The 23637-nt window shown below is 42.5% G+C and overlaps 3 protein-coding genes across 9 annotated transcripts in view; 2 read left to right on the forward strand and 1 right to left on the reverse strand.

Moving 5' to 3' along the window:
- LOC100120084 (proton-coupled amino acid transporter-like protein pathetic) overlaps nt 1-12331 on the forward strand; it is a 26077-nt gene extending 13746 nt beyond the window's left edge. Inside the window, exons 2-6 of one of the 6 annotated variants that reach the window (XM_031923605.2) lie at nt 1983-2198; nt 3264-3349; nt 8667-9074; nt 9153-9519; nt 9610-12325. In XM_031923605.2, coding sequence (XP_031779465.1) covers nt 2109-2198; nt 3264-3349; nt 8667-9074; nt 9153-9519; nt 9610-10248 — 1590 coding nt within the window. In that variant the 5' untranslated portion in view covers nt 1983-2108 and the 3' untranslated portion in view covers nt 10249-12325. The other 5 variants (XM_001603710.6, XM_032596861.1, XM_031923606.2 and 2 more) reach the window with 5 other exon arrangements.
- LOC100120053 (UDP-glucuronosyltransferase 2C1) lies at nt 12254-16838 on the reverse strand. The gene is made up of 6 exons (XM_001603683.5): nt 16691-16838; nt 15180-15609; nt 14558-14977; nt 14134-14365; nt 13817-14042; nt 12254-13414 (listed from the first exon to the last, which is right to left on the reverse strand). The coding sequence occupies exons 2-6, from the start codon at nt 15594-15596 to the stop codon at nt 13120-13122; spliced, it is 1590 nt and encodes a 529-aa protein (XP_001603733.2). The 5' UTR covers nt 15597-15609; nt 16691-16838; the 3' UTR covers nt 12254-13119.
- A 1577-nt stretch (nt 16839-18415) lies between these two features.
- Nucleotides 18416-23379, forward strand: LOC100120018 (coiled-coil domain-containing protein 93). Of its 2 annotated transcripts, none has more exons than XM_001603651.6 (13): nt 18416-18619; nt 18694-18807; nt 19327-19421; nt 19499-19610; nt 20651-20812; nt 20885-21094; nt 21181-21231; nt 21326-21430; nt 21513-21727; nt 22304-22620; nt 22706-22826; nt 22919-23003; nt 23083-23379. In XM_001603651.6, the coding sequence occupies exons 1-13, from the start codon at nt 18569-18571 to the stop codon at nt 23242-23244; spliced, it is 1800 nt and encodes a 599-aa protein (XP_001603701.2). In that variant the 5' UTR covers nt 18416-18568; the 3' UTR covers nt 23245-23379. The 2 variants fall into 2 exon arrangements, with proteins under 2 accessions (XP_001603701.2, XP_008205775.1); XM_008207553.4 differs by having other exon boundaries at nt 18423-18580; nt 23083-23347.
- The last annotated feature ends 258 nt before the right edge of the window (nt 23380-23637 follow it).

Here is a 23637-nt window from a genome sequence, read left to right on the forward strand (position 1 = left end):
TACGGTTTACAGGCAACCTGCATAGCTGTATGGCAATCGCGCAGATATCAGACGCAACCGTCTTGCGTAAACAAAGCGTTTATCAAATTTCAATCTTATCGTCCCTCATTGTCTCAGCACATATCATCGATCGGTTTATATAATCGATTAGAAGAGCATTAGCGATTCATTACCTTAAAGACATCCTTGCTATTCTACATCGCGCCGGTATAATGATCTTTACGTAACGGCTATAAATTTAATTTCCTTCGAGATTTCACGCATTAGAAGCTTGGCCTGAAAAGTGATTGTCCAGCGTTTCCTTGTCCGATTGCGAGCATGCGTTGCAAGGCATTTGAAGAATTGCACGCGCTGGATTTAAAAATGAAACCTTTCCGCGAATGTCAGCTGCGCTTGATGACTCTAAACACTAGCGAGCTGTTTTTAGGCTTTCAATGCATGTTCACGCGTTACTCGTCGTTAGTACATTGCTGACGAAAGCGACGTTTCAATATTTGATGGGCCGTGCGAGTGTCTGTTAATTTCTGCACGAAAGTAACGTAAACTGCCTCTCCGTCACGAGCTGCGAGCTGTTTGTCGCAAGAAACACGGCGAATAGTGTGTATTTTCGAATCGAAAATGAACAACACTATATTTTGCCGCATTTCTTCGCGAGGAAGCAGCGGTCAACGCGGGACCGCAGCGCATATGCGTTAAAGCGTGACAAAGAAACGTCGAAAGCTCCAATTGAGACGTCGCGCAGTAAGCGCATTTATTGCTTTGCTTTAATTATATTGACCTCGGCTGGGAGCGTATTAAGGTAGAGCCTGCAGCGCGGCGAGTCGGACGTAACGCGCGTGTTTCATAGGAAGTATGAATGACTTGACCCGAATCGAGCGTAATTGGAGGCTAAGTTCCGGGCCACTCATTCACGTGCACACCGGGAAATGGTTTTCATCCACTATACGTTTTTCCCCGGACTTGGAGCTGCTTGTATAATGCATAATTAGAGATATATTAGAGAGAGAGAGAGAGAGAGAGAGAGAGAGAGAGAGAGAGAGAGAGAGAGAGAGAGAGGAAAAAAAGGCGCGGCAAGAAGCGCGCTCTTGAAATAGTCGCGCCGCGAGAGCTGCACAAGTAGCGGTTATCATCGAGCGCTCCACTTTTTACGATTCGGCAGAGTCGGAGATTAACGGCGTCGGCGCGCACTCGTAAAAACTAGCGGCAAGCATCGCCGTGTAACACACCAGCCCGGTATTGGAGAAGCCGGGCTCGCGATCGGAAAACTACCCGGCGGCGGCGCGAATCGCGCGAAGCCCGCCTCGTGGAAAAAACGCGAGCCAGCGCGCGCATTCTCCCACGACCCGCGGTCTCCTTTCTTCCTCCGTACTTCATACGCACGCACGCAGCGACGGGGGCGACGATTCGCTCGCGCGCGCATTATCGCTGACGCGAGGTCAGTGCAATTCGTGCGCGCCGCTCCGATGCCGCCGCGGCCGGTAGTCGTGCGCAATTCACCTGCGGCTGCGCTCCACGTCGACGCTTTTCTGCTCGCTTCTATTCGCTCTTTCCGGTTCCGAGAGAGGGGCAGCGCGTGCGAAGAGGAACCTCGTCCTCGGGGCAAGCGCTTCGAGCTTTTTGGCAGCCATCCGCGAGATTGTGCGTCGCCGCGACGGCTCTCCGAGCCCGCAGTCGCAGCTCTAGCTCGGAGCCAAGTGTTCTCGCGGCGCTCGCTCGCGCTACTTGTTGCGCCGCCACCGCCGCCGCCGCTGCTGCTTCCCGGTGCGAGTGTAGCCGAGTGGATGCTATTACTGTGCGCGCGGCCGCCGCCGACTGCGGATCGAGTGTGTGCCTACTGTGCTGCTGCTGCCGCTGCCGCTGCCGCTGCCGCTGACGGTTTCTCCCTCGGACACGGAGCTTGCGAGCTTGCGAGATGCCGCTGCTGCTCTGAAAGTTTTTTGCACGCGCGATTGTTACGTGATCAGGCATACGCGTCGTCGAAGGTGCAGCGACTCCCGGCCTAGTGAAGGAAACAAGTGCGCCACCGCCGCTACCAGAAGCACAGCGAGCCGCCTGCAGCAGCGACGAGTGTACGAGGGCTCGGGTGACCGTAGTGCGCCAGGATCAGCATGAGCAGCCCGAGCCTGAACGGCAGCGACTGGGGCGTCGAGATGAACGCCCTTTCGTCGATCTCAGCGGGCGACAAACCCCACAAAACGGTTATCACCCTTTTCAAGTACTATTCAAGCCTATCTGACTCTTCCTACCTGCTCTCATCGCCTCTCTTGCAAACGTTGCCCACTGCCTCGCCGCCGGGCCCTTCCAGAGGCTGCTGCTTCGGAGGTTCGCTCAAGAACAATCGCGCCATCGCGGCTCGGCAACTAATAATAACAACAAATATTTTGGTCGGATCCATTGTGTGTGTGTGTGTGTGTGTGTGCGCAAAGTCCCAATAAAGCCGCACGCAGCGGCTCGGAGCATACCAGAGCGGAGACTCACGCTCTCTCGCGCGGGCGCGTAAATCATCGAGCAGCAAATCGCTTCCGCTGCCATCGCCGCCCACTGTAGTGCTCCCACGAGCACAGTCGCATAGGTGCGCGCGTAAAAAACAATGAAGCAAGAGAAAAAAAGTACCGCTGCCGCGAGAACGGGGGAGGGAGCTTTCGCGGTCGGCAGCGTCTCCGAATTAATTATAGCGAGCATAGCACGTGCGCGTGCGCGTATACACTCGGGGCGCCTCGCGCGCGCGCGCGCTCTTTTTCCAAAACTTGGCCGCGGTGCCAAGTCCCGCGCGCCGCCACCGCCGCTCTTTGGCACACGGGACGACACTCTTTCTTTCCCTTGATGCTATCTCACCTACATCCTACGAGGCGCGGCTGTCAAGCCTCGCGAGGCCTGTCTTAATCGACGCCGACACGATGCATTCTCAGCTTTTGATTTTGATTCTTTGATCCGGCGACGAGCTTGCGCAAACGACTGCCGAGATTTATTCGCTCGGCATTCGCTCGGTATATTATGCTTTCGCGAGTTACGTCTGCGTGCCATACTTTTTTTGAGACACTGATTCATGCGCGCACGAAGTCACGCCTATATTATTCCCGTTATTGTCATCGCCGTATTGTAAACAGTCTATGGCAACGGACGTTTGGAAATAGTTGGATGTATCATCGCGTTTTTTTAATTCGCGACGTCTCACCACTGCGCTAGAATAATGTAGATTTATAGTCATTGTTTATGATCGACGTATACTCGTTCGATGCTGACGCTGGAATTGTTTGTTGCAGAAAACGCAAATGCGCCCGATGATTGCCGAGTACGACCCAAAGAAGCATGGGGTGAAAACCGAACTGTCGGACATGGTGCTTGTCAAGTAAGTGTTAACTTTTCCATTAACGAACAAAGAAAAGAAAGTTCTAAAAAAACCGACACGAATGAACCGGTCAACGCTCGAGTCGAGCGAATCACTCTACATCTGCGACCAATCATCACCATTGCTTTCTTGCCAAATCCAAATTGCTCAAGCAAACGTGAGTGACTCTCGAGGATCATATATATATATATTGTGCAATTTCTTTTTCTTCCCATCATCACAATGTCTAAATGTCAAAAGAGTTTTTGTTTTTTTTTTCTTCCTTTAACTTATTAGCGCTCGTTGAATTTATCGCGTTGCTCTTTTCCCCTTACTTTCAATGTCCATTTACATATGCATAATATGATCGATCAACAAATATCAACGTACAAAACACGCATACCGCCTGATCGCCAGGGTAGAGTTCGGCGAATCGTTACCAAGGTCGTTCGTCCGCCGCGGCGCCAAAGCTCAAGGAGCGCAGCTACATCATCCATCTGTTTGCTGTATTTTGGAGTGGATTTTCCGACATGGTGCGCTGAGTGAATGAAAGTGATTTTTCGCAGGTCTGAACGTCCCCGTGTGCAAGGCCGCCTCGTCGCCGCTTCATTACTACTGCCTGTGCTATAGCACAGTTGTGCATGTTCGCTTGAGAAATTACAAGTTCCATAATAGCATGTTGCCGCGAATTATCGATGTAGCTGGCGATACACACCAGATGCTTTGCACGTAAATCCTGTCGGGCTTGATTTTTCCTCGTAGATTCCGAGCTGAAATGACAACCTATTGAAATCTCGCTTGTGCAATCGGAAAGTGTTTTTTTTTTATTATTTCATCAACCTCCTGCAAGCTCGTATCGAAGAGAAAAACTTCATGAATATTATCCGTATCGGTTTGAATAATCGCGTTTTTACGGAGTGTGCTCACCTCGTCGAACCGTTAAAACTGGATGCAAAAATTAGCTTGAAGAATGCCTTGATACAGGCGCAGTAGCTCGCGCGCGCGCCTCTCTCTCTCTCTCTCTCTCTCTCTCTCTCTAGAGATAGATAGATAGATTTATTATTATTTATAGTCCGTCATTATTATGCAGGAGTTTGCGATGCAATAACGGCCTGGCTTACGTCAAACGGTTGATATTATACTAGTTGGGGCGCGTAATGGCTTGAGGCCAAGTGAATGCCGCGAGCTAAAAATGTGTGCTACTCGCGTGGGAGTCTGTGGTGCGCAGAAGAATGTGTCTCCGCTCGTCGTGGAGAAAGAGAGAGAGAGAGAGAGAGAGAGAGAGAGAGAGAGAGAGAGAGAGAGAGAAAATAAAAATTTTGGAAAAGTCAACAGGGATGATGAACAGCTGCAGCGCTCCTTGCGACGGCTTTCGCGTCACGACGCCGAGCGGCTTTCGGTCCTGAAACGCTTTGCGATTTTCGTCTTCTCACACACGCTGTTGTTGCCATTGCCACGTATTTTTTTCACTTTTTTCGCTCGCAGTCGATCGACATCACAAACTGCGTCTTATCTGCTTGTTAGTGATGAAAAAGCGAATAGTGACGCTCTCGAGCACTAACTCGCATTGGTTTTCTAAACGCTTCAAAACGAGTCATCGAATCATTCCCATTTTTCAAAACGACGCGCGGCATGAAACCAGAACATACAGCATGAAGCTTGAACAGCTTATGTCGGAGTCATCGCTATACGTAACGCGCAAATTGTAGGTGACAAGTATATCGCGTGCCGATAGTACGGCGCAACGAGTTTGTCTGTTGATAACGCACGAATCGAATCAAAGCATTTTCCGTGGTGAAATCGTGCTGAGTGTAATAAAGTTCAATGCGAACCGAGCAATCATGACATCTGTTTTTCTTTCTTCACTTTGATGAAAACGTTTTGCTTGACAAGCTGTGTGCTTATCGCTTCTGCGCAAATTTCTGCGTCTGCGAAGAGTTAGCCCCGAAGCGCTGCGAGAATACAAATATAGAGACAATAGGAACGATTTTCCAACTTGATTTCGACTGAGACGATCGTGCAGCGAGTGGCACTGCCGGCAACGACAGCGGCGAGAAAAACGTTGCGAGTATGGATCTTCGAAGCAATTGGCTGAAAATGCTCTTGATTGCGGGGATCATGCGGTATGCGATGAGAAGCGTATAGTGTTTATTTACTCCCATATGGCTGAATGATATGGCAGAAATCTTGTTTTTACTGTATAATATGTGCATTTATATGATTCCAGACGTGCGTATAAAGAGTCCGGGCTCTATGAAAGTGCTCTGCGAAACGATGTAGCTAAATAATGAAAAAACACAAATGAGAGAATAAATGATCATGCGATGAATGTTAATTGTAAATCAAAGAGAAAGGGGCTTATACGAGAACTGTGCAGATGTATAGGATACACGACCACTCGCGGCGCGGATAGACGGACTTGACCCGCACATCGCAACTTGCATTACGTCTTGTCTCACTATATTGCTGTGTACTCGAGTCTAGCTTCGTTACATGGATCAATTGTCGCGGCGACTTGAACGAGACGATAGAGACTTTCGCGCGGGTTCGAAGCTTCGCATTCGCTACGCGAGCAGTCGACGACTATTACTATATTACTATATTACTATATTACTATATTACTATATTATCGCATACACGCTCGACACAGGAACAGCAGCACGACATAACGATGTAACAATACGCGCGAAACAGCCAAGTCTCTTTGATGATGTGTAATTGTATACGATGGGCATATTTTATATATATACATATATTGTAGATGCAGTGTGATGAGAAAAAAGAAAGAGAGAAAGAAAGAGAGGCGGGCAAGCCTGCATACTGTTGTAATAGTTGTGAAGTGCCAAGTACGGAACAGTAACTATGCTTATAAGAGCGTAGTGTGTAAAGCACTGCAGACGGAGGGCTAGTCTTCGTCGTCGTACTGCGTCGGTGATGCAGTGCGGTGGTCGAGCAGTGCTACCTTCTCTACCGGTGTGAGATGCGTGACATAGGCCCGTCTTTCGTCACGTGTCGAGAGAGAGAGAGATAGAGAGATAGAGAGCGAGCGAGAGAGAGAGAGAGAGAGAGAGAGAGAGCGCGAGACACACACAGACCGAGACTCTCTTCAGAGTCGAACCAAGCGAGCTTTCTTCAGCGACTTGGAGAAAGCTCTCTCTCCACACAGCTGTAAAGGAGTGAGAACCGCACCTCGAATGGGTACCTACACGCCATTACCTTTACAATTACGTAAAACTTTAATATCTCTATAATAATATCGAATATTTTTTATATTTATCTATACTTGTTATTATTATCTACTATATGCTATGATATATTATACTGTTACTACTGGTACTGTCGTATCTGCGCGCGCAGAGAGTGAGAGGCCGAGAGGGCTGAGCGATCATGGGACGTGTTTGGAGCGATGCATAATGTGTGCAGAGCGAGAATGAGTCGTCGGACAGCTGTCCTGTGCGCCGGTTCATCGCGATTATAGGCGATATGCTGTACAGCGCGGGCGAGATAGCACAGAGTGAAAGATCGACCGTGTCGTGCCTCTGCTGGTGTGGCTCGCACATCAGGGAGCTTTGGGAGAGCTTTCGGCACGGCTTTTGCTTGTCCCATACGTTCATTTTCAAACAAAGCACACCTCGCGTAACTCGCTTGCTCTGCCGTGTCCTATTCTCTCACACATATACTTTTCGCGGATTCTGGGCTCGGGCCAATCGGTGAGAGATGGTTGGAAAATAAGCGCCTGCTGGCTTCCCTCGACGCGCATCCGTGCTTTTTTTCGTCTCCTCTCAATGTCACGCGGCCTCGCCGTGTTTGCGCGCTCCACTTTGGTTTACGGCGTAGCGGAGGATTCGATGCGCGAGCGAATTCCTGCGACGCGCGAGCTGAAACTCGAGCGACGCGCAACCTAGGCGCATTTTTCTATCTACTTCGCGGCGACGGAGATTCGTGGAAAATATTCGTTTCGACGATCTGTTTACGCGAAGATTCCGCGATAGGCGCGCACGCGGCATAAATGCATCCGAAATTGGCGCGCGTCTATAATGTAAGCGCACGGCCCGGCATAACAAGCGTCTAATCAGATGGACAAACGCGCCGCGTCGGGGCTGCCGATGTATGTACACAGGAAGGAGCAATCCTATATAGTGCTCGCTCGCGTATGCACTAATCTCGCGCAAAGAGGAAAAACATATTTTTAGGTCGCTCAGAGGCGTCTTTCTCTCCGTCTCCCTCGTGCACGCACACACTCGCACACGTGCGTCTACATATTTATAGAGCGGATTGCGACTTTAAACGCGCCGGCTATAAATACGCCGAAAAGTCGTAAGAATAGAAAATGTCGCCGAGGGCTTTCCTGGAATCCGTCGTCGCGCTCTTTCCGAAATTTCTCTCTCGAAATACAGCGCGCGATGTGCTTTCACGCGGATTAGTCGTTGTGCAACCGCGTCTCTCTCTCTCTCTCTCTCTCTCTCTCTCTCTCTCTCCGTCGACAGTTTCCAGTTCGGCCGACCTCGACATTTTCCGCGAGGAAGCGCGCGCGAAAGGAGTTTTTATCGGCGTCGAGAGAGAGAGAGAGAGAGAGAGAGAGAGAGAGAGAGAGAGAGAGAAAAGTGCTTGGAGTCGTGATTAAGTCGACTCGTCGCTGAAAATGCACGTTCAACCTTGAATTCCTCATCGCTCCGCGATGCCTCGCGCGCGCTAATCGACAGAAAAAACAGCGCGCGGGGGAATGCTTGTTTTTCTCTTGCACGCCGCGCCGGGACAGTGTGTCGCGTATAAATTTCGATGCACGGAGCGAGCTTTGCCTGGTCGAGAGCGAGAGCGAGAGATTGAGCAATGGGTGCAGTTGAGGTTGAGGGTAGCTCTTACGAAGGGGTTGCGCACCGTGCGAGTATCGAGACCTTCTCAGCAGTTTTTGCTTTCTACTTGCTTGAGCCTCTGTCCACCATGTCGTTGTCCATACATTACACACGCGCGCGCGCACACACCCACACACACACACACACACATACGCGCACACACACAGCTGACGCTCTCGGGTTTGTCAACTCTGCCCCGTGTGGGATCGCGCGTGCAGCTTTGCCGCAGTTTCTAAAATCATTCTTCATCGTTATCGTACACACACTTTGCACAATACTATCTCACACACTACGCACACACAGCGAGTTCGAGAGCCAAGATCGTTGTAACGGCGCCCGATGTTGGCGGCAAAATGCAAGCAAGTGCGCGGAGAGGCTCGATATACCATGCGCATCAGATAGGAGACTCGCATTCTCGAGGGGGGCGCGACCGAGCGCACGAGGAGCCCCAAGTGCGGCCCGTACTGATCGGCTTTGCATTACAGATACAAGTGCGAGAAAAACGAGGTGCCCATCACGCTGACGAATGGCTCGACGCTGCCGCTGGTCGAGCGGCCGAACGACGAGGAGGCGGCCCTCTACAACCCGTTCGAGCACCGGAAGCTGGCCCACCCGACCAGCGACATGGACACCCTGATCCACCTGCTCAAGGGTAGCCTGGGCTCGGGCATCCTGGCGATGCCCGCGGCCTTCAAGAGCGCCGGCCTCTTCTTCGGCCTCTTCGCCACCTTCTTCATCGGGGCCGTCTGCACCTACTGCGTGCACATACTGGTCAAGTGCGCCCACGTGCTCTGCAGGCGGACGCAGACGCCGAGCCTCGGCTTCGCGGAGGTCGCCGAGGCGGCCTTCCTCATCGGGCCCGAGCCGGTCCAGAAGTACGCCAGGCTTGCCAAGTGAGTATCCTGCGTAGTTATTATATACATGTAGCGCAGCTTCGCACAATAAATGCGGCTTTGCTTGTCTCGTCGCAGGGCCACGATCAACTCGTTCCTCGTGCTGGACCTCGTGGGCTGCTGCTGCGTCTACGTGCTCTTCGTCTCGCAGAACGTGAAGCAGGTCGTCGAGTTCTACACCCCGCCCGAGCACCACATGGACCTGAGGATCTACATGGCCATGCTGCTCCCCCTGCTGATCGTCTTCTCGCTCGTGAGGAACCTCAAGTACCTGGCCCCCTTCTCCATGGTGGCCAACGGCCTCATCGCCGCCGGCCTGGGGATCACCTTCTACTACATCTTCACCGACCTGCCGGCCGTCTCCACGGTCAGGCCGGTCGCGAGCATCACGGAGATGCCGCTCTTCTTCGGAATCGCCATCTTCGCGCTCGAGGGCATCGGTGTGGTAAGTGCGACGATATGCGGATATGTCGAGGCGCGCTGCGCGCTCGATCGAGAGTGTCCGATTAACCTCCGTGTACCTTCTCGCGCGCAGGTGATGCCCCTGGAGAACAACATGAAGACCCCGACCCACTTCATCGGCTGCCCCGGAGTCCTGAACATCGGCATGTTCTTCGTGGTGACGCTCTACAGCACCGTCGGCTTTTTCGGCTACCTCAAATACCAGGACAAGACCCAGGGCTCGATCACCCTGAACCTCGACGAGCACGACGTGCTCGCCCAGTCGGTCAAGCTCATGATCGCCGCGGCCATCTTCTTCACCTACGGCCTGCAGTTCTACGTGCCCATGGAGATCATCTGGAAGAACATCAAGCACAGGTTCGGCGCGCGCAAGCTCGCCGCCGAGTACGCGGTGCGCATCAGCCTGGTCATCTTCACCGTCTGCATGGCCATCGCCATCCCGAATCTCAGCCCGTTCATCTCGCTGGTCGGCGCGCTCTGCCTCTCGACCCTCGGCCTCATGTTCCCCTCGATCATCGAGCTCGTCACCGTCTGGGAGCAGGAGAACGGCCTCGGCCGCTGCTACTGGAGGCTCTGGAAGAACATCCTCATCATCGCCTTCGGCGTCCTCGGCCTGCTCACCGGCACCTACACCAGCATCGGCGAGATCACCGCCGGCCCCCATCCGACGCCCGCCGCGGCCAACCTCACCGACGCGCTCGTCGGCCACTAACGGCCGCCGGCCCTGCATGCCTGCGATATGAACGTATATGCGACCGACCTCTCGCGGAGCGCGCGTCCAGTGTGCCTCCCTCGCGCACGCGGCGAGCCGAGGACGCGCGCCGCGGGAATCATAGTCAGGGAGCCGAACCAGACGAGCGCCCTTGAAGCTCCGATCGTTGCTGCTCCGCTCTCGTCATCGTCAACGTCTCTACATCCTGCAAGTAGGTGCGCGGGACGCCGGCCGATGCGCCGCCGCTAGCTTTCCATAACACACGCGTGCCTTCATGCCACCGTCTGATACACAGTGATATGCGTAGCCAAGACCGAGCTGCTGCTTGCAGTCTCACTACTTGTTCCATTACTGAGATCTGAGTTTATTTACCCTCCCGCGATATGTCTTGCTGTAGACTATAGTTCCGCCGCGGCCACTTGTGTGCCTGCTGGGATTCCAATATCTCGTAGAAAAGGTTATTCTAGCGTAGCATTAATAAATCCTTGTAGAGCGATACGAGGCGAGCTTCCGCTGAGAAAGCGCACAGTGTACACACGGAACATTTTTCTTTCTCCATCCGTTTTTTCCCTTCAGATCCGATGTACACGCGTTTCATGCATGCCCAGCATTTTTTCCCACTATGATTGAAACTAAATTAACGACGACGTCGGTTTTTCGTAGCATCGAGTGGAAGCTCGTCGAAACTTGCCTCGCAGGAAGAAGGAAGAATACGCGCGCAGAGCGAGCGAAAAACGTGCATCGTATGTGTAAGTTTTCTCAGTTAGTCAGCTGAACAATAGCAGGCGATCCTTCGCGTGGAATCTCGTGCCGATCCGTCCGCTTGTTTATTATTTTTTTTTAGCCAGGCGAAAAACGCCTTTGACAGGAAAATTCCGAAAAGCATCTTTCTTACCCCTTATTCAAAGTGAATCTATATTTGTGAAATTTCTTCGGACGTTATTTAATCATAATACGCGCTAAAAGCCGTGGTGTATACGACACAGTTTTCTAAAATTACAACGATATATAATGTAAGTTACTCATGTTCATGGGAAACGATGGGTCATGGGAAACGACATATTTTGTTGATCAAAATTGCAGTCGAGAGCAAGGCGACGCGGAGATCCTTATATCTTGCGCGAAGTTCCAAATTAACCCATGAAGTCTTCGTTGTTGCAGCCATTGACGTATCCTCGAGCGATACGTCGACCGTCAGTATTGTTATTAGCAAGGAAGTATATGAATACGCTAGGCGCCAGAAACGCGCGCGGCTATTGGTTGTCTTGATTTGAGCATTTTTTTGTAATGTAAATACGGACACTATTCATTTTTATATGTGAAACATGTATTTTTCGGCAGTCGTTGAGACATGAGAAAGCAATAACCATTTTTTAAGCTGACAATAGAGTTTATATACCTGTATATGTATTTTTTAAAGAAGCAACGAAAAAGTTCCAGATGCCGCAGATCGACAAAGAGTACTTGATCATTGACTCGCGTGTGTGTAGTGTGTACGCGTACATGTTTGCTACACGATTATTTGAAACTATAGTACATGGCATGCGTTACTTTCGCGCTCGCGCATCAAGCGTATACGGATAAAAACGAAATTCATCTCTTGTTTTTGATTATCTACTATATTTTATAATGAACACACAAGGAGAATATTGAGTCGTGGTGACAATATGTATTAACGTAAAGATTCGACGTTTTTCAGAATACTGCAAATTTTGACGCGCGCACGATAAGTTACATTGTTACTGTGACGAACGTTCGATCTAGTGCCTGTGGTCGTTGCCTTGCAAGAACAACCGCCCGATACACTTTGGGACGTAGTTGCGCCAAGTGTAGAGGGCTGAATTTCGTACGTAGAAAACATGGGAGAGAGACCGAGAAAGGATGAGATAGATATGAGAGAAAGAGTGAGGTGAGAGCGTAGGTGAGGCACAGTCGCGATATTAGCGATCGTTACTCAACGAAAAGTGTTTTTACATGAATGTAGATATATACATATGCATACTTGTTCTGTGTATAATGTTATTTTATTAATCATTGTACCATACATTTATCTATTTAATACATGATCAACCGATTTGCAGAGGCTTTGTTTTGTTTTCCGTTTCGACCTTTTCAATCCTTTATTGTCCGCTACTACAAACATCTTTCAGTATCTATTCCGTCATCGATGCTTCAATATTTTGTTGTTTATTCATGGTGTAAATGTAATTATAAAATATGATAGGGATAGATGGTAAAATAGCACATTACGATACAAATGTCAGGGAGTTGTACTTTACGGCACAGCATGTATATAACGCCGTTTCATAAAGAACGACTTACGACACGGACATCGTACATTATTTTGTAGCACTGACTAGCATAAATCTGCTGTTAGCAGTAGCATCGCCCGGTGCGAAAATGAACTACTTATTGTCTCGTGATGAACTCTTAAGATCTTCATTGCTCAAGTAATGCTATTTATTTCCTTTTATAATACCTAATAAATTTAATAGAGTCAACGCACTAATTTCGCTAGATAGTAGTAATTTCGTATTGTATACGTTTCTTATTGCATTCTATATTATAAGACCTATGCTGATAAAAAATTATAAAGGTATTTTTACTTTTTAGCTGCACTTATGTATGCTTACTTAACAGTAGGACGCACCATTTTTTATTATCTAAGAGGGTTTTTAAAATCGTGTACCATGACAGATATGACAGGTTAAAGAACGTTTTTTTTATGAAAAAAAAAAAAAAAAAAAAAAAATTAAATGTTACTATTTTAATATAATATACATATAGTATGCTATTTATTGGGACATTACAAAATATATCACCACTGCTTCGATGAACTATTTAATTTAACTATATCGAACTTTAAATCCCTTATTGAATCTTTTTTGCAGCCTTTTTACTTCGTTTATCCTCGGATTTTGAAGAGCAGCAAAATTTCAATATTTTTTTCACTACTACTTTTATAATGTAGCCAATGATTATAAGCACGAGTAAAATAAAGCCATAGACGTCAATCAAGTTAACTTGCCACCAAGGCATATCAACTACAGGCGATCTTAAGGCGTTTTTGCCATGACGTGCGACGTATTCAATCCAAAACGTGGCTGTGTCAATTGGGCTCATCGGTCGGTCGAAGAATTTCTTGGAAAATGATTCAGCATTTTTCCTAAAATGATAAAAGCATTCTTTAGTAGCGCTTGATTTATGAGATGATGCGGATACAATGTATGGACAAAGTCTATAATTGTCCAGCAGAAATGCATTTTTAGCGTTACGTAATACATATATAAGCGTTAAAACTGTTCAGTGTCAGCCATTCCGTGAATTACAAAATATTTCCTCATTCGCGATCGCATATATAGGTATTATCCTCTTATTTTATCCTCTATAGCACCAGCTATACCCGGCACTTAAGCTAAACAGGTTTCGAGCAGTTGCAGCATTGCAGCATTCGAGTGATTTTATTCAAGAATTAATATATTGGTGAAATTATATTCTTTGTCTATGGGTGTCTACTATATCCGCATGCGTCATTTTCTTACTATTTTCTATTTTGTATGCGACTTACTTATAAATTGGATTGTTCAAAATTTCTTTGACAGCTGCTGTGAATGATTGCTCCGTGATTTCTTCGTGGTTAACGAATACGGCAATTTCTTGGCGCGCTTGAACCCTCACATTCAAGTGTTGGTCGCCGAATAACGGAACGCCTATCATTGGCACACCGGCGTACAGTGATTCTTGCGTGCTCATGAGTCCGCCATGAGTGACGAATGCTTTGATATTTTTGTGCTCTGAAAGATATTAATAAGATAATATTTAGCTTATTATGCAAGCGTAATCGACATTTTTTGAATCATGATTAAATTTTGTAGGGATCATTACTCAGGACTTGTAATTGAGAGAACCACGATTGCGTCATAACGTTTGACGGAAGTCCTGGTGGCAAGTCTTCAGGCTTGGCTATCTTCATCAAAACACGAACCGGAGCGATATTTTTGAAGGTCGCATAAATAGCAGCTAGAATAGGCTTGGGGAATGTTTCGATTCTGACCATTGATCCAAATGAAAAGTAAATGCAGCCATCTTTACTTTCGTCTAACCACTTTAGTACTTTCTGGAATTATAATTATGAAAAATCTTTAATATTTATATGCAGAGAGCTATAATTTATTTCGACATATCCTTACGGAAGTAATAAACTTTTGCAATTTCAGAAGTACAACTTTAGAACACAAATTTTACAGCAGCGATTCAACTAATTCAGATAATCGAGTAATATGTAATATACAGTAAATTCAATACTCACTTCGGGTAGTTTTTCACCGTCGTCCACAATGTGCAAGCCTCCAACTGGTATGATCGCAGGGGTGAATGCTCGTACACCATCGAGAGAATGATGAGTATTTACAAGTAGTAAATCTAAATCTCGTGGAAGTTCAGTGACATCAGGGTATCCGTGGCCGAAATGTTGCTCAACGTACTTGTTTTGGGCTTTAATATGATAATTAAATTGTGCCGATATCATGTGATACATAATTGTGTTGATTAATCGTTCCCAGAAATTCATGGGATGGAAAAGACCTGACCAGCAGCCTGGTGTTGCTGCAGGGTTGAATGGATTTCCAAGTGGCTCATTATACCAATCAATTAGAGTACTTGTCATTACACCGATCATCGGAACATTTAGACGACGTCCCCATGCAAGGAAACAGTTTGATACGAATACCTGTCGAATTATTATTAATTAAAATAGGATATATCGTGCAACTACGTCAGCCGTTTTTCACAAGGGCATGCAAAGACCCTTTTTCATTTATACTTGAGAGGAAACGATTTGACATTAACTTTGGATGCATGAGAAAGGGTCTTCTTCGTGCATTATTATAATTATACGCATGCGCGCGGACAGACATATAATTGCGATTTACCTCAATAATAACGAGGTCGTAAGGTTGATTTTTTTCCAAACTTTTAAAAAGGTCTTGAAATACTGGTGTGCTTAACAATTCACAAACTGGATTTCCCACATTGCTCATCATTGCAGCCATGTCAACTGATTGAAATTGTTTGAAAAAGTCATACGTCATGTTATTGACTACAGCTGGTAAAGTGCCATTGAGACTAAAGTCCTTGTGATTTGGAATAGGTTTTTTAAATGGAAAATGACTGTAGACATCTAATTGATGTCCTTGCTGAGCTAAATGTTTGACTAATCTTTCACACATAACAAAGTGACTTTTTCCATGCAACGGAAATAAGCCCAAGATTCTTAGCCCATCGATGCTCTGACTGCTGCAGGCGAGCACGATAAGAATCGTTAACATTTTGCTTTGTGTGGAGAGCATTGTCAGTTGCGATCTGAAAAAAGCGTCAAAACTCTTTTTATAGCTTCAGCTTTGTGGTGTAGTATTATTATATTTTACTATATTTTTATATAGCTATTTAAAAATATGGTATACTGCATAAAAGTGTATAATACTTTTTGATTTATTGATCTGAACGTTTTTAAATAAAAAGTTAAGTTTAGATAAGATTAAATTGAACATTCTAATCTTCAAATATTGAACTGTCTTATTGAATTACTAATAAAAGCAAACATGTAGATCATGTTTGTATTAAACATTGCAGTATATAATGTATGCCTACACATAATTTAGTTGTCTTATTACACTTTATTATAAGTAATACGGGAAATCGAGTTATTAGAGTATACAAACAAAGTCGCTTGCTTTAATGACGCCGATAATGCATATATATATATGTAGTTCCGTGATCGTTTCGGCGAAGTTTTTACTTACAAAACATAAATAAATAATAAATTATATCTAGATTCGAAAAATCCAAGATATTAATTATAATATTATTTATCATTCCATTATTTCTATGTCTTCAATTTTTAGTTTATAAATAGAACTTTACAATATCTAATCTACGTTGTCGAGCAGAGCAGGAAAGAATAATGCTAGAGGAAAGTTGGCATTTATAAATCGATGCGACTTTGCGTGCGTAGGCCAGGCACTTAAAAAGCTATGAAATCATTGGAAAAGTATGAGGAGTGAACTGATAAGTTCAGACTTAAAATTCGTTACATAACACCTTCATGGTGATTACCAATGAAAAAAGTGCAAGTATAATGTTTTAAAACGATCGTACGACTGAATTTGATATGAAAAGAAAAGTTGCATATTTGACGGCAAGCAAAAGGCTTTACGCATATTAAATACAATACATATGTAAATAATACTTATTTTTTAACTACAAACAAAACTGTAGTTAAGTATATGTAAGTTATTTCGCGCATAATATAGTTTAGAACAAACGGTTCACACATTTATCAATGAGTGAAGATTTATGTATTTTATATTTTATTCTATAGAATAAGGCAAATAACATACACAAATATGTTTGTATAAATCAGTTAACTGAATATTATACTTACATCACTATTTCCAAAACTATATATCTAGTTGCGTCTCAAATTACAGGCGTAAATTGTCACAATGAGTTACATCACTCAAGACCAAACGGAGCTGAAATCGTGAAATGACTTCACCGTTGAACGGTCTGTTTACTACTGAATTAAGAGATCTGTTCAAGAAAAACTCGATACAGACGACTTTTGTCGATCGGTAAAACAGGAATGTGCATACATATTTTCACTCCGCAAGTCATGGATGCTGAGTACTTAAATTTATACACAGATTTTTTTTTTTTTTTTTTTTTTATCAATAACGTGTATAGATGCACAGATGGTCAAAGTATCAGAGTTATATTTACTCTGTTAACTAATCTTTTTCGTCGTGAAGTAGGACGTGTATGTCGTGTTAAGTCATTGTGATCACGCATTTTTTTTAATTTTGAAAGATGATCAAATCGCCTTTGTGATTTGACAGATTTGATAGACATCAAGATTTGAAACTTACCTTTTATGGCTTGAAGTTCATGCTGAATATTTATTTTTTAGTAATAGACTCGCGATATAATTTATCTTTGATTGCAATGCATGTCACAGCTAGCAGCTAACACAGCAAAGCATTATATTATACTATAATTTATTATATTCAATAAGAGTAATTATATTTCATAATACAATTTTAAATGTTGGAATGATGATGTATGCGTGAAATAAATAATTTGTAAGTGGTGCGATATGGGTACAATTTAAATGCATGCAATAAATTATGTTTGTGCGCGGAAGTTATATGTTACTAAATCGGCAACGGATTTCTTTCGTTTTACGATATTTTTATTAACATTATATTTTGTATTAAATCAAGTCTTGAATTAAGTTACTTAAAGCTGGCTTTTGTTTCTTTGATTTAAATAAAATGTCACGTACCGGCTAACTCAAGCTCACCTTAGGCGCAGCGCGCGAGATTCAAAATGTAGAGACACAGAAATCCAAAAATTCGGGAAACAATAGAGAACCACTAGTAGGATGTAAGATTATAACTCGTCTCTCAAAAGACTATGAACGATAAAATCATGGATACGCGAAAGAAATCATTAAGTAACAATAAAATGGAGGCCAAAGCACGAATGAGGTATATTATAATCCAGGCGCAGCAGAATTAGGTTAAAATGCATCTCAGCTACAGGCATTACGATGAAACCATTCCACCACACCAGCCACCTACACCTCAATCTAGGGCCCATAAGATACTGCGGGGGAGGAGAGTGCAAAGGACAGCTGCTTCAGAACAGAGAAGATCGAAGCAGATCTGCTTGACACGCGCTTCGACTCGCATCTCAATTTGCAGTTTTGTAATCTAGAGTTCAATAAACGCAAGACTTAGAACAATACTCTAAGTCCTACTTATCTTCAACTTTACCTTTGGTATTTATCTCGGATAAGCTCCTGTTAAAAGCAACTTCTGTTTTTCACACAAATCTTCATTTTCGAACACGAATCACATCGATTCGAATTCCGCGCGCGCGCATCATGCTTCCATTAATTCTCCGACACTCCGACCGCGAACCGTGGTATATATATATATATATATATATATATATATATATGATAGGGTCATCACAAAAATCAACATAATTGAGCTACTGTCTACCTCTGTTGGGAAACGCAAGAACTACATTGACGTTCCGTTGACTCTGCCGCTCTACAGTCTGCGCAGACCGCAGGGGCAGGACTGTCGACTGAGGAGTGAGTGAGGACTGCAGTCTGCGCTCGCGTTGGTTTGGGCTGTAGATAGCTGCTATATGAGAATGTGGCTCAGTTAAGGCTAGATACTTGCAGGGCTCGGTGTATATTGTCATAATATGTCTGTGATATTTTGGTTTTCTTAAGTTTTCTTGATTGAAAATGTTTAGTGAAGTGAGCAAAAAAGTTTTAAAATCCTCGGAATCAAATGATGTGATCATCGCTTTATTTGTTAATTACACTGAGCTCATGTATGTTTATATTTTATAATCTCTTTCCCTTTTCAGGTTGATGTTCGTGAAGATGAAGAGCAAACTGTAAAATTAGAAGAAATTATAGAAATGCTGGTTTCGGCTGGCTACTATAGGGCACGAATCAAAGGCCTAGCAAATTTTGATAAGGTATGTGTTCAAAAACTTTAATATAATGGTACAAGAAGTTTAGTAGAAATCTGCTTTATCCATGGAGTGTACTATATTCAATATGCCGTGTATAGTTATATTCGCAATTTTAGTTGTCATTGCTCATATAATTTATGGTTTATTATAGTTAAAATGAAAACATTTTTAAAAAGAGTCCTTGAAATATAAAAAAAAATCTTGTGTAAAAAAACCTGATTTTGGTCTCGTAGTTTTTTTTTTAATTTTTATTGTATAATTATCAAAAACTTATATTAATTCAAAGCGATTTATCATATCTTTTTTTCTATTTAAACAGTTATAAAATATATTTAAAGAGTTAAGCGCGATCTTGATTTTTTCTTTATTTATATTATATATAAATAAGACTATTTATTTTGTGATGCGATAATTAGCACGATCAATTCATGCTATTTTATTTTTCGTTATAGTTTGTATTAGATTTATTTTACATATATTAGAATTTTTTTCGAAAAAAAATTTGTTTCTATTTCGGCACAGATCGTTGGGGGTATGACATGGTGCATAGAATCGTGTTATTTTGATGTCGACGTTGACCTACTTTTTCAAGAAAATCTCACTATCGGTCAAAAGATGTAAGATTTCATATTTTTATATTATTGAGCCAATAATATATTCTTTCTTACAAACTATTGCTGATTATTATTTTCAGAGCATTAACGGAAAAAATCGTCGTCATGTTGCCGAAAATGAACTGTCCTCACAGAATAGAACCTCATCAAATACAAGGATTAGATTGTATACATATTTTTCCAGTTATGCAGGTAAATACTATGAGTGTTTACCTGTATGTATACATTTCTCAGGGATAAAGAATTATTTTTTAACCTATTATCTAAAGCTAGTGAGTGCTTTGCGCGCTTAAGGGGATGTGGGAGCTGGAAACACGGTTTTTCTGTTCAATATAACTTTTTGAATAAAGCTTGCAATAAAAAACCAAGACGTTTCGCCGAAAAGTGGAATCTAAATAAGTTAGGGTCGATAAAACAGGACTGGGGCATGCCCTTAATACTTTTGAGGTTGGAAGTTCAAAATCGTAATTATATTCAGGTCGCACGCTCATTACTTCTTTAAAGAGAAAAACCATATTTAACTAGATCTAGTGCGCGCTTTGCGTGGGAGCCACCACACCATTTATATAGATATACTATGCTAATGTCAATTTACTTGATTACATGCTTTCAACTACTAGAAAAACGAGGGCTGTTATGACTCTCAAAAAATTATAGGACCTAGTTGTCAGTATAAGAATCTTTGCGCGGAAGTGAACTGGACAGCTTTTATCAACAGAATCCCAGGGAAAAGAATACTTAAAATATACTTTCCAGATATGTCAAATATTTTGGTTTAGATCAGATTGATCATTTATTGTTTATTTTGGCCGAGGCTAGACGCTCGAAAGAAAAGCGTACTTTGAAGTATCTTTTTCTCCAGGATCCCGTTGACGCATGATGTCCAGCTCACTTCCGAGCAAAGATTGTACCGACATCTACGTCCTGTAATTTTTTTAAAGTCATAAAAGCCCTCGTTTCTCCTGAAGTTAGGAGCAAATGGTCGCGTAAATTAACATTGGCAGTATATCTATATACATGCTGTGGTGGCCCCTTGATCTTCTTGAGGTCGCAAGCTCCAAATCGTGACTATATTCAGACCGGATATTTGTTATTCAACCAATCAAATCGTTTTATTAACGGTTTCACAACATTCAGCTATCACTTTTTTAAAGAGAGAAAAGAAATATTAATCAAATCTTTTTGGGTTTTTAGAACTGCGTTACAATAACTTCTATGTATTTTATTTACAGTGGTTAGTGCATGAATCAATGAAGATGCGTGAAGAAATGGCTGAATATGTACGTTCATTTGCAATTACACACTTTGATAAAAAGCATGGTTCGATTAACAATCGATCTGAAACTGAAAAAATGGATAATGATGATCTAATTGCAAATATCAAACTAATTAAGGTAATGTCCACTTACTATTCTTTTATATGTAGGTGACTTTTTGAAAGCAACTTACTATCGTTTCTTTTATAGAAAGCCTATGAACCACGACGACGTTTTAAACAGAAGGATGCCGTACCTGTTGATGAATTTTCTATAGTCAGTAATGCATTGCTAGAGTATGGTGAAACTTTACAAATACCACAAAGCGTAATCAATAAACTGCAAGATATGAAGACAAATAGTTTGTCTCAAGACAAAGAAATCACAAAAGAAATAATCGAAAGGAAAATTCAAGAAAAGGTATTGGGCGTATTTGTTTTTTCATATAATAATAATTTTGTTAAGTTTTGCAAAAAAACATGTTTTTCACAAATTTTATTTTTTAGAAAATAGTTGAAGAACTTATGAAAAATTTGTCCAAGTTCGATGACAATACGGTAAGATATTATTTTGCTTGAAAACAAGTGTAGAATATACATTATTTATAATATATGTAAAATATAATTTCTGTATGTTTTTTAAATTCATCAGAGTCGTGTAAGTTCGAATATTGTTGGCAAAATTGTTAATATTCAAGCACAAGAGGTAGCTAAGGCAGCGGAACAGTATGCAAGTCTATCCAATTCTGAATTTGAGGTTTGTGATGCATTAAAAATTGTTTGTTACAGTTTAAATTTTGATTTAATAGAAATAAAATTTTTTTTTATACCAATTTTAGAACAAACAGTCAACTGCTGCACATGCTACTGTTGCATTAGAAAAACAAAAATTGGCTCTTGAAAGTAAAGCTCAAAAAATGACTAAAGATAGAGAAGATTTGAAGAATAAATTAACAGAAATAGTAGAAAAAATAAAAATGGTTCGAAAGAGAAGACAATCAATTGATGAAGCTTTCGAAAAAATGAGAGGCATAGAGTCACAAGATAATAAAGGGTGAGACAATAGACATTCCCATCGTTTTTCATTAACTGCATAATGCATTAATTTTGCTAAATTTAACATTTTATCTCTGTTGGTAATCATTTAAATATGAAACTCCGAAACTGATTCATTCTACAAAGTTCTATAAACAGTCAGAAACGATAAGAGAGTATTTAAAAAATTGCATTTGATTCAGAGAGTTGATCCTTATCCTTTCTGTGGAAAATGTTCATTTAATTAGGAAATAGAACACGTACTTTACAGCTTCGTATAAAGGGCTCGGATAACTAAGATATTCACTAATGGTCATGCTTACGCATATACGTATTGTACATACATTGTTTGTAATATGCATACATATACATTGCATGCATATAAAATCAACAAAGATATGTTTGTATCTTGGATATCAGGGCCCACCGAATGAAACATCTGTTTTATTTTTTTGTCCAATCAATCGACCCCCCCCCCCCTCCTATAAAATTATACATCACTTAAGTAAAAAAACAACGTTACTTAAATGACCACGAAGTTTAGCTAAATTGAATAAAAAACTGAAATATATGCATCATTTGATATTTATTTCAGGAGATTGCAAAAGTTGGAAGAACTTCTTATTGTGCATGATGGTTTAAAAGACCAAGAAAATAAATTTCGTGATCAATGTCATCAGGATTTAAAAACTTTAAATAGTCTCGTGGAGGGAGTACAAGCTGGTGAACCTCGGGAAGAAGCGGACAGAGTTATCGAATATGACGAGCAGAAAGAAGTTGTCAATCGATTAAGACTTCAATTGGCAAAGAAGAATCGAGCTATTGCTACTTTAACAAGGCAACTAGATGATGTTCCGGGTAGATCGGAACTCACTCAGTATCAGCGTCGTTTTATGGAATTATACAATCAAGGTAAAATATTTGAATTGCAGTATAAGTACTATATGTATAAACGCGACTAATTTAATCAAATTTTTATTAAATTATTGCATTTTAGTGTCAGCAAAACACAAAGAAACAAAACAGTATTATACCTTGTATAATACTTTAGACGACAAAAAATTATACTTAAGCAAAGAATTATCCCTTTTGAATTCAATTCAAGACAATTATTATGAGTAAGTATATTTGATTTTATTACTTTAGGCATGAGTACTTCATGTAATTTATGGCAGATAAGACCTATACTATAAATGTAACATATTCTCAGAGCGATGGCTTCGACTAGCGGTAAAGAACAATTTATTAAACAATTTGAACTCATTGTTGACGGGGTGCAACGCAATAAAGCAAAGGTATTATTTTGCAAATACATATTTTAATGATATGTATGAACTCTTATAAAATCGAAGTTAATTCATTTTTATTCGTTAGGTAAAGAAACGTTGCGCGGAAGAAACTGCTCGGCGAGATGCTCTTAGTTGTCAACTACTTAGTCTGATGGAACAACAGCGGAAATATGTCGTAGCCGTTAGACAACTGACTATCGAGTGCCGTAAAAATGAGAGTCTTTTAGCGCGACTACGTGGGCCATGAACAACGAATGCAAAAAAATGTATATAATTTTATACATATAAGTTATAATTTTGATAATTATTTTTAATTTAATACTCAAAGAGATCAAATAAACCTATTTAATTAAATATATCTTCGCACCTCGAAGGACTCATACATATTTATAACTAATATACTCCAGTCTGCGATTCATACCGATTTTAATTCTTTGAACGCACTTGGTTCCAATAAAGCATGTTTTTTTTTGTCGAACCGACAAAATGAGAGTCAACGAGAACGGTATTCAAATATAATAAAGCATTCAGCAGAATTTAAAGCAAACTCACGTACAGTGCGGCTGATGAATAAACGTCTATGCGACGCTTGAATAAGACTCAAAATCCATGAATAATACCTATACACGTCGATGAGGCG

The sequence above is a fragment of the Nasonia vitripennis genome, chromosome 2, assembly GCF_009193385.2.
Source record: "Nasonia vitripennis strain AsymCx chromosome 2, Nvit_psr_1.1, whole genome shotgun sequence".
NCBI lineage: Eukaryota > Metazoa > Arthropoda > Insecta > Hymenoptera > Pteromalidae > Nasonia > Nasonia vitripennis.

Bases quoted from the DNA above. Each gene is read 5' to 3' on its own strand.
- LOC100120053 (XM_001603683.5), bottom strand. From the start codon at position 15,596: ATGCTCTCCACACAAAGCAAAATGTTAACGATTCTTATCGTGCTCGCC. The intron at 14,978-15,179 runs GTAAATCGCAAT...ATAATTCGACAG, and splicing joins ACGACCTCGTTATTATTGAG to GTATTCGTATCAAACTGTTT. The intron at 14,366-14,557 runs GTGAGTATTGAA...TTATAATTCCAG, and splicing joins ACGGTGAAAAACTACCCGAA to AAAGTACTAAAGTGGTTAGA.
- LOC100120018 (XM_001603651.6), top strand. From the start codon at position 18,569: ATGTTTAGTGAAGTGAGCAAAAAAGTTTTAAAATCCTCGGAATCAAAT. The intron at 18,620-18,693 runs GTGATCATCGCT...TTCCCTTTTCAG, and splicing joins AATCCTCGGAATCAAATGAT to GTTGATGTTCGTGAAGATGA. The intron at 18,808-19,326 runs GTATGTGTTCAA...ATTTCGGCACAG, and splicing joins GCCTAGCAAATTTTGATAAG to ATCGTTGGGGGTATGACATG.